This window comes from Microtus oregoni, unplaced genomic scaffold (genome assembly GCF_018167655.1).
Source record: "Microtus oregoni isolate MIOR12 unplaced genomic scaffold, Mior012 000015F_ref0000493, whole genome shotgun sequence".
NCBI lineage: Eukaryota > Metazoa > Chordata > Mammalia > Rodentia > Cricetidae > Microtus > Microtus oregoni.
The window spans coordinates 35,652,530-35,661,999 of record NW_024543074.1 but is presented as its reverse complement, the minus strand read 5'-3'; the positions used below and the strand labels follow the sequence as shown (position 1 = coordinate 35,661,999).

Sequence of the window (9,470 nt, the reverse complement as noted above, 5' to 3'; positions counted from 1 at the left end):
TCACCCAAAGTTCCTCTGTACCGTTGGGGCATCCATCTTCAGCCTTTAGGCCCATGGTATCCAGCAGACATTTCCATAAAGCAGGAAAATTCAAAGTCAATTCAGTCACTATCTGTTGTGTCCTGCAGAATATCTCGCAGACTCTTTCATGAATCAGGAACCCTGAAAGATCATCTCACCTTAGGCAAGTTCAGTAGTCCTTTCTCTGCGGGTTCTCTGTGTCCAGTTTATGCAATAGTCCAGGCAAGAGCAGTTTCTTGCCCAAATGGCTATCAAACTCCATAAGGTGCCTCTTCGATGCCCATCTTCCTCTTGAAGTAGATTGGTGCTGCCAGGAGCAGAGTGTCTCATTGTCATGAAAATTCCTAAGTTATTAAAACAGTAAATGTCCTATTCTGTAATCTTTGAAAGACATGAAGAATGTCTATCTAAAATATATCTCTATATATCTAGAAAATCTAACTAACATGACTACAAGCTTTACTATTATCGATGATTATCCATTAACAACCTATATATATTACATTTTTAAATGAACTACACAATCACAACACCTTAATCAATATCAGAAATACATATACATATAACAAAATTGACCTTAAATCTCTATCAATAAAGCAAAATCTATACTAATGCAAATTATTCATACCTATATCATATCCCCCTTAAAATGTAAAAGAACGTTTATAAACCATATTTGGGAACATGGGCGCAGTTTTTTCTCTCCAAACTGCTTCCTGCTGAATGGGGGCGTCGTTAATTAGGTCTTTTATGGTATAAACTGTGTGCTAGTTTCATCTCAGTTGGCAGTTTAGTGAAGCAATTTTTTGAAGGCGTTCACACCAACCCTTCAGGAGGGCATGGTCCATCATACCAAATCGGAATAGAAGAAATGAACAGCGTCTCATCCTCTGTGAAAACAAAATAAGAAACTCCTTTCCAAAGTATCATATCCTTAGATCCAAATTCATAATATCTATGTTGGATTAGTTCAGCAGTATTTATAAATAAATATCTTTTAGCATCTGTTGCTCCTTCCTCAGCGTTTAAATAATTTAAAGAGAGCATAATAGCATACAGTATCAAGATTCTCTGTGTATTTTCCATCTTTGTGCAGCTTTGTTTTAACCTCTATTTTGTTTATTTTTACTTTTAACTCTTTGCTTTTTGAGACAGGTTCTCTGTATCTTTGACCTGAAGTAACTCTGTAGACCAGGCTGTCTTTGAACTCTCAGAGATCCACCTGTCTCTGCCTCCCAGGCATTCAGGATTAAAGGTGTTTGCTACTACACCTTGAACTCACAGAGATCTGTTAGTCTCTGCCTTCTAGGCACTGGGATTAAAGGCGTATGGTATCACACACAACAACTCTCTTCCTTTTTTTGTTTTTTACTTTAAGAACTTCAACTTTTAGTCTGCATATATTTTTAACACACTTTAAACCATTCAGAAATTTTCTTTGTCTTTGAATCTCTCTTTACTGTATATCTCTCTTTTTCTGACCACACGAGCCTTTAAATTACTGAGCAATATGGGTAGGATTAAAGGCGTGGCTTTGCCAGCTAGATCCAGTCCATTCCTTAGCTTTCCAGCCTCATGGCGGATATACAGGCTGTAGCCATGTTTACTGCAACAACTGTATGGCATTTCAAGGTCCCTGCCAGCAAGTGAGCTACAACAGACAACACTCACGTCCTCTCTTGGTAGCCGGCCCTCCTGCCTCAAACAGTCAGAGTTTGCCCTGGCAGGATGGCCCAGAAAGCCAGCATTTTTAAACGGCGCAGCTTTTTTCCTGCTATGGCTGAAAACCGAAAAGCATGCGTTCAGCTTTTCGTCAACACCATTTAAGTGTTTCGTGGCAGGACCTCTTAATGAGCTGCAGGCTTTGCAGCTAAAGCTGAGTCAGGAAGCCTCTCTTAGATGAGGCGCTTGCTTGCCTCTAGCAAGCAGAGTAGAACCGAGAAATTGCTGCTACCAAGAAACCAGGCACAATGCTTTCTCTTTATTCTAGAATTACTTCCCAAGCTGTCTCAGGCTTTATGTGGAAGCAGTTGTCCACGTGGGCGCCATATGAAGTAATAAGGGCGGCGGGGCTGCGTCCCCAGCACCCCGGCCGCCTGCTCGGCTAGCTTATGCCCCGAAATAATTACACGGACACGGTATTCCTCCAAACACTGCCTGGCCCATTCTCTTCTAGGCTAATTCTCACATATTAATTTAGCCCACCTCTAATCATCTGTATGTAGCACCCCAAGGTGCGCTTACCGGGGAGATTCCAGCCTAGTCCATCCTGGGTCGGAGCTTCATCCTGGGAGCGGGGCATGGCGTCTTTCTCTGAGGCGTCTGCTCCCGAGAGAGCTGTGGAGTCTCTGAGCTCACTTCCTCTTCCTCCCAGCATTTTGTTCTGTTTACTCCTCCCACCTATCCTCTAACCAATAAAATGGGCCAGGGCAGTGCCTTTATTAGCCAATGACCTTCCTCCATCACTTTCCCACCTCGAGGACGACTAAGTCTCTGCTAAGCGCTAGATTGTCACTCTTTCACACACCTGGGCTTCAGCTTCCCCCTCCCCCAATGACTCTTTGCAGGAAAGCCAGAGAGGCCTTCTTGAGACAGAAAACAGGCAAGTCACCTCTGAACTCTGAAAGCCCGAGAGAAATATCCCCAGCCTTGCATGTTTTTGCCGTGATTCCCAGACTCCCCCCTCTCCCCTACAACTTATGCTTCTAGGGGAATTTGATGAAAAGTCCTTAGTACTTTCTCTTCATCATTCACGAAGCTTGAAGGGCCTCACGTTTGACTCTGACTTGGCATTTGTAGGTGTTTCTATGACCTGAAACTCCCAGAAGGAAGAGAGCAAGGGGAGAGCAGCCCCTATGTTAAAGATTCAAGGCCCAATGACTTGTCTGAAATTGTCTTTCAAACCAGAGTTAAACGATCTTGTGCTATTCTTGGTTTCTTTGACCCCTCTCCCCCCATGTCTGATTTAACAGTCTTGTGACTATCAAAACCTTACACCAACTATTCTTAGCAGACCACTAATTTCCACAAACCCAGAAGCTAAGAAGGTCACTGGATAGCACTTGAAACCCACAGCAGACAGCGCCCTTCTTGCTGTAACCGGCCAACTGTGGTCCCTTCCAAATGACTCTCCTTGTTCCGTTACTAAAAACACGCATGAACCCACTTCCAAAATGGGACATGGTATTTGGGGAAACCTGAATCTGTGTTCCTGGTCGTGGAGCCCCACACCTTTAATCCCAGCCCTTAGGAGGCTGGGAGGCAGAGGCAGGCAAATCTCAGTGAGTTTGAGGCCAATCTGGTCTACAAATCGAGTCCCAGGACAGCCAGGGCTACACAGAGAAACACTGTCTTGGAAAAAAACAAAAAGTAAATAAATCCATATGAAGTGTATGCAATCACAGGTGTGTGTGTTGCTGGTTGGAACATCTCATATACGATACATCTCGTAAATAATAGTCCTATCAGACTGCACTGAGGTGTTTGGAAGACAGGTTTTCACTCTGTAGGCCAGGTTGTTCTTGAATTTACAAGAACCTTACTCTAGCCTCCTGCACGCTAGGATTATAGGCTCATGTAACTCAGGCTGCCCTCAAACTCTCAATATAGCAGAAAAAGACCTTGAACTTCTGATTCTGCTGCCTCTACATCCCCAGAACTTGGGAGTTTGCCACAATACCCAGTTTATGAGGTGCTGGGGATGGAACTAGGAACTAAGAACTTCATGTTTGCTATGTCCCCAACCCTTACGAGACACCCGAATGTGCTCGCATACTGATGGGATAGCATCAGAGGTTTTCTATTGCCCGGGAGATAAACCCGATGCAAAAGTCTCAGAGTCTGAAGCAGAAAGGGCAGGGGACAACGAAAATAGACCCAACAAGACTTCCTCTTGACTATAATTCCCTAAGAAATGTGATGAGGGCTGTCTGCATAGGGTCTTGAGAGGTTCTGTGAATATGCTTTAACAGAAATGAGGCGCAGAACGGCCCGAATCCTTAGCGGCAGCTACCGTTTTTTATTGTCTCTGAATGCAGTTTTGGGTATGATATCTCAGGCAGGCCCCAGAACAATGTCTTAACCCTCCAATCCCAGGTCCGCAGGCTCTCCACTACCCAATTAGATTATTTTGGTTCCCTTTTCCTTCCTCCTTTTTCTTTTGTTTTAAGTCAGGGATCACTAAATCACCTAGGCTGGACTCAAATTCCTGCCTCAGACTCCTAAACAGTTGTGATTTCAGGCCTGCGCTGTCAGATCTAACTCCACAGGCGTTTTCAAAGCATTGAGAATTCGCAGAGCACTGCAGACACACTCAGAAACCCGCGCTTAAGCCTTTGCGCAGGCGCGCTGGATCTCGCTGCGCTCGTCACTACCCAGAATCCCCGGGGTGGCAGAGACCACTCACTCAACAGAAGGGGGGAGTCCGTGGGTCGCCAGGCGGGCCTAGTGCACGGAGACTTCCCGTGAGCCTTTGCCACCATCACCCTCCCTCGGGTGAGAAGTGGTCTATTCCGAACCCTTAAGACGGGGGCGCACACCGGCTACGGTCTCTCTTTCTGCTGACGCCACGACGTTTGTATTTGCATCTTGCAGCTGGGTCTGGCGCCTGGGCCTAGCAGAGCGGAGCCGGTGCGATGCTGAGCCGGCGGCCTGGCCTTCCAGCCCCTCCGTGGGCGCCGCGCACACCTGAGGGAGCCGGGTAGGTCGGGGTCTGCGTCCCGGGGCACCGCGCGTGGACTGGGTGGCGACTGCTCTGATGATAATGAGGATTAGGAAGTGCCGTCCGAGGCGAGAACTGACGAGCTCCCTTAGCTGACCGCAGTCGTCAGCCCTCGGCGACTGACTGCTGAGCCCGAGTGTTGGAATTGGCTCTGAACTCCCGTTCTAACCTTTCAGACCGGGGATGGACAGAATGTCGAGCAGGAGGCCCAGGATCCCACCCTGAGGTAAGAATTTCCGGGGCCATTGGTCACGGTGTGGCCAAGATTGTAATTTCGCTACCTGTGGCCTCCAGCCATTCTTAAATGGCTTCTGGCCCTAGATGGCTCAGTTGCTAAGAGGCCTACTACTATATCATACTGTGCCCAGGTGGGGTGGCCCATACCCCCTTAACTCGGAGTCTGAGCGCCAGGGAATGCACCGTGTGCTGCCGTCGGTAACATTCGTGCGCACCCACGGGGTCTCCAGTTGATGGCTGGAGACACGGGTTGGAGTGAGACACCTGAACGCTTGATTGCTGTGATGAGATTGCTATAGGAAGTGCCGTCAGAGGCGATAACTGACGATAACTGTTCCTGGCTGACTGCAGTCAAGCGCTCACCAGTGCCTGGCCGTTAGGATTAGCTCAGCCTCTACTGTAACAACCGCTTTATTTTTCTAGGTAGGGAATTTCGAGTGGAGGACTTCTCGCAGCCCTGGCCTCCCATGAGGTAAGCTTTCCTTGATTTTAGTTGGGCCAGACCTTGTTAGCTTGGTTTGGAATGCTTGTACTCAGTGCTGGTTGTAGTTGGGCTAAAGCAGGGTGGGGTGTGCATCTGGCCATCTTTATCTGTTCACGGAGGCTAGAAAAGGGCCCTAGAGGTGGTTGTGAGTGCTGGGAATCAAGCCTGGTCCAGTTGCATTTTCCCAGCCCTTAAGTTTCCACTGATCCTGTCATCTGGGTTCCATGGGTTGAACCTTGGTGGGCTGGTTTATCAGAAGCCGTCTCACTGGTAGTTAAGATTATATTTTAATAACTTAAAATAGACCCTCTGTAAGGCTTTTGGTACTCTTGGTAGGTTGTGCTTAGAGCTGGGCTTCAGTGGGGCTATCATTAATCCATCCTGTTTCTGCAGTCCATTTTAGGAGTGTCCCTTCCTCAAGTTTGGAGGACCGAGTGCTAGAATGCAATGTTGGCAGCAGTGGAGAAGGAGGAGGTAAGTTTGCTCTGTGCAGTGATCACCTCCAGCTGCTAGCTGAGCTCTCCTTACTCTGAAAGGATATCAAATGATGAGATCACCTAAAATAGCTGGAATTACCGGCAGATTGGTAGTGGTGAGCCTATGGTTCTCTGAAGATATCTTTAGGTGTTCTGCAGGCCACTGGTTGGAGCAAATGTGATTCTGAACTTCAGTCTCTTTGCAGGCTATCTCCAGAGGAGTGCCCATCAACTCACAAGATTCTGACTGAAGGCCACCTCATGAAAAAACTCCCTAGTGTGTCTGCCCACCTTGTCCTGGTCAGGCACCTCTGATATCCTGCCCCACAGGACATTTACACTACTTAATAAATTTGTTTCCAAAATGATTGCCACTGTATTGGTTGAATTCACAAGTCAATGTGTGTGTGCATTACCTGAGTCAGCGAGTGCTACAGTAAAGCAGGGCCTCTGGTGCTGGTCCTTAAAAACTTGTATTTGAAGACTGAAATATGTCAGGTGTTAAGCAGCCTAGCTTTAGCACTGTAAACTTCTGGTCAGTCTAAGCTGCTTTCACAACCTAGGACTTGGGCAAAGGTTTCAAAGCATTTAAGGCACCCACACTTCCAATTCTGGTCCCTTGACGATTTATGCAGTACCATGCAAGGCCCCTAACTCACCCAGATCCTTTAAGCCTGTTTGCTTACCTGGCCTGTAAGGGTTTGATTTCCCCAAATTCATAACTGCCTGTGAGTATAGGAGCTGTTTGCTGTGGGAAATAAGGAACATGGGGGAAAAAGGCTAGGGCTGAACTAGTCCCAGAGCCTTTTGATAAGGATTAAGTGCTTGAAAAGCCATTCCAGGGATTAAGTCCTGGGAATGAGGTCTGGAACTTGGCTGGTAGAAAGGAAAAAGTTGTGCTGGTTGGGTAAGGGCACTAGGCATGGTACTGCCTTTCACAGTAAGATCCCCAGTCAAGCAAAGGGAAGATTGCAGCTTGGACTGGTTAATGCTCTTAACCACACACCCTTTCCAAGAGGCCCCTGGAATTGGAGAGATTCTCCAAGGGTCTTAGTTACCCTAAATTAAATCTAAGGGGGTTCAACAGTACTGGTGGGACACTGCTTGATCCAGCTGCACAATTCTGGAGAACATCCCTAGAGCAAGGGATGACTTCTCAGGGGCATGGTATTGGTAGTTAGGGACAAAAAGTATTCTGATCTCATCCTGGTGTTTGGGTGGTGGGTGGGGTTCAGGCATCCTGATGGGTAGAAACCCCTAATTTGCCTTAGCCATCCTGACAAGTTCTCCCTGCTTCCAAATCATGTCTGAGTCACAATCTCCCTGCTATCATGGTCTCTGGGAGGTGTCATAGGGCTTCCTCCAGAGTCCTGCTCACTTGTGCCTTCCTTGGTCTCTTCCCCAGTACCTGGCCCCTCACCCAGCTCCAGGATAGTAGGTAGGTGGCCTTGTTTGGGAGAGCGCTTGCGCAGGCTGAGCAGGAAGGGCTGGGGTAAAGAGAAGATGTCCACATTGTTGCCCAGGTCAATCCATGTGACATTGGGGAACTTGCTGGGGTCCTTCAGGGTGTCGGTGAGGTCCCTCAGCAGAGCCCTGGTCAGCCGGTTGCCATTGAGGGCTAGCGTGGTGAGACGAGGCAGGGTACTGAGCGCCGGCAGTAGCTGCAGGACCATGTCGTCTGTGAGGCCTGTGAAGCCCAGCTCCACACTGTCCACTTGCTCTCCGCAGCGCTGAAGATAGCTGGTCACCCGCTCCAGGTCGCGTGAGGTCAGTGGGATGCCTGACAGGTCCACCATGTTGTCTGGAGGATTCCCAGCTAGGAGGGCCTTAAGACTGAAGGAAAGAAGGAACAGGCTAAGCAAAACAGGGCAGGCCTTTATTGGAGGCAGGAGTGTGTATTACCACAGAACTGGCCTCTGCTTAATTCTGACCTGGGGTTTCATTTCTTCTGTCCCTTCTCAGGATGGGGAAACTAGGGAGTCCCCAGCACCTGCTTCAGGCTCAGCAGAGTGGGCAGAGCATCAGATTTGAAACTCATTCCAGCCGCTCTCCAAGCCTATGTTTCTGTGTGGTGCCTGCAGTTTCCTATCCTGTGCTCTCTAGCAAGTTACTAAAGGTCTGTGCTTCAGTTGCTTGCCAAAAAAAAAAAAAAAAAAAACAAAACAAAACAAAAAAAAACCCTGCCATTATCATAGGGTTATGAGGAACACTAAATACTAAGTGTTACAAGGCAGATGAGTAAATGCTGTCAGTGTTAGTCACTTGAGTTTTCACAGTTGTGTGGCAGCTGACCTGCCTCCAAGAGCTGAGGTAAGCTCTCAGAGGTGAGAGCAAAAGGCCCCTGGAGGCTCCATGCCTCCATCCCCTCCCTTGCTATCTGCTGCTCATATGTTCTGGAGTCCAGACCACTTGGCTTGGTGGTAAGTGTGCCTCCAAACCCCGTTCCCCTTGGTGAGATAACTATTCTCTGAGTTTCCAAATACCCGAGGCAAACCCTGATCCTCCTACCCTGGGAATGGCTCAACTTGCCGCCAAAGTTACGCCTTTGCTGGTAGCTCAAGGGTCACAGCCTCACCAAAGCAGCTACCCTGGGGCCCTCTTGAAGCTGGGATATTAACTCATTTTGTTGCTTGCATTTGGAGGTAAAACCCTCCAGAGCATGAGATTTAACTGCCTAGCATCCTGCCTGGAATTTGTTGGTTGTGACATTAGTGTTGGGTTCCATGTCAGTGTCAGTAACGAAGCCAATCAACCCAGCATCCTCAAGATGGTTGACTGTCTACACCCTGGAGTCAGGTAGATATGGATTTGAATCTATTCCCACTGCTTATCAACTTTAGGCTCTTGGCCAATCAAATGGCAACAGTTTCCTACCCTACTCACTCTAATATTTGTTATGGCCCTACTATGTGCCAGGCAGCGTCCTAGGCATCAGCATCACAATGGTGAACAATGGGGATAGGAGCCCCATTTTCCTCCTACCACGGGGAGACAGGGAACAGGTGCAGATGACAACGTAGCTTTGGGGCTGGGGCTGTGTAATCGGAGGAGGAATAGATAGCATGGGCCATTAGAAGAGCTAGCTAAGAATTCCAACCCAAGCAGTGTCAAGTGGGAAGTCTGTAGCTGTCAAGTGTGTGTACATGTGTGTGTGTGTGAACACCAGCAGGAGGGTCATTGTACTTCAAGTGAAGGAACACAGAGTGAGGACAGAGAGGAGGCACTGGCTGATCACACAGTCCTGTTTCCATTTCATTCAAGTGTGATGAGAAGCCCCCTGAGAGGAATGAGCAGGTTTCATTCACACGGTTCCCGAATGGAGAATGGACTGAGCCTCTGTGTGTGGGCACTGGCAGACGGAAGACCTAGGTGACCATGGTTGGCACATACCTGCTATTCCAGCACTTGGAAAGAAGCAGAGGCAGGGGGCATTGTGAGTTTAAAGTTAGCCTGGGTTACACAGTGAGATTCTCAGAAAGCAGGCATGGTGGCACATGCCTTTAATCCCAGTATTGGGGAGGACGAGATAGGC

At 48.1% G+C, this 9,470-nt stretch overlaps 1 protein-coding gene, 1 long non-coding RNA gene and 3 other non-coding genes across 5 annotated transcripts in view; 4 read left to right on the top strand and 1 right to left on the bottom strand.

Annotated features, from left to right (window-relative positions):
* Positions 1 to 4,543: 4,543 nt before the first annotated feature.
* On the top strand, positions 4,544 to 6,303 carry LOC121456862. Its single transcript, XR_005975662.1, has 5 exons — positions 4,544 to 4,720; positions 4,918 to 4,967; positions 5,402 to 5,450; positions 5,856 to 5,936; positions 6,145 to 6,303. It is a non-coding gene; the product is annotated as an uncharacterized LOC121456862 (long non-coding RNA).
* Positions 4,771 to 4,839, top strand: LOC121457195. Its single transcript, XR_005975695.1, has one exon. It is a non-coding gene; the product is annotated as a small nucleolar RNA SNORD49 (small nucleolar RNA).
* Positions 5,256 to 5,325, top strand: LOC121457194. Its single transcript, XR_005975694.1, has one exon. It is a non-coding gene; the product is annotated as a small nucleolar RNA SNORD49 (small nucleolar RNA).
* Positions 5,734 to 9,470, bottom strand: part of Lrrc75a (leucine rich repeat containing 75A) — a 42,499-nt gene continuing 38,762 nt past the window's right edge. The window contains exon 4 of the mRNA XM_041665352.1: positions 5,734 to 7,771. Coding sequence (XP_041521286.1) covers positions 7,240 to 7,771 — 532 coding nt within the window. The 3' untranslated portion in view covers positions 5,734 to 7,239. The remainder of the gene's footprint in view (positions 7,772 to 9,470) is intronic.
* On the top strand, positions 6,005 to 6,076 carry LOC121457209. Its single transcript, XR_005975708.1, has one exon. It is a non-coding gene; the product is annotated as a small nucleolar RNA SNORD65 (small nucleolar RNA).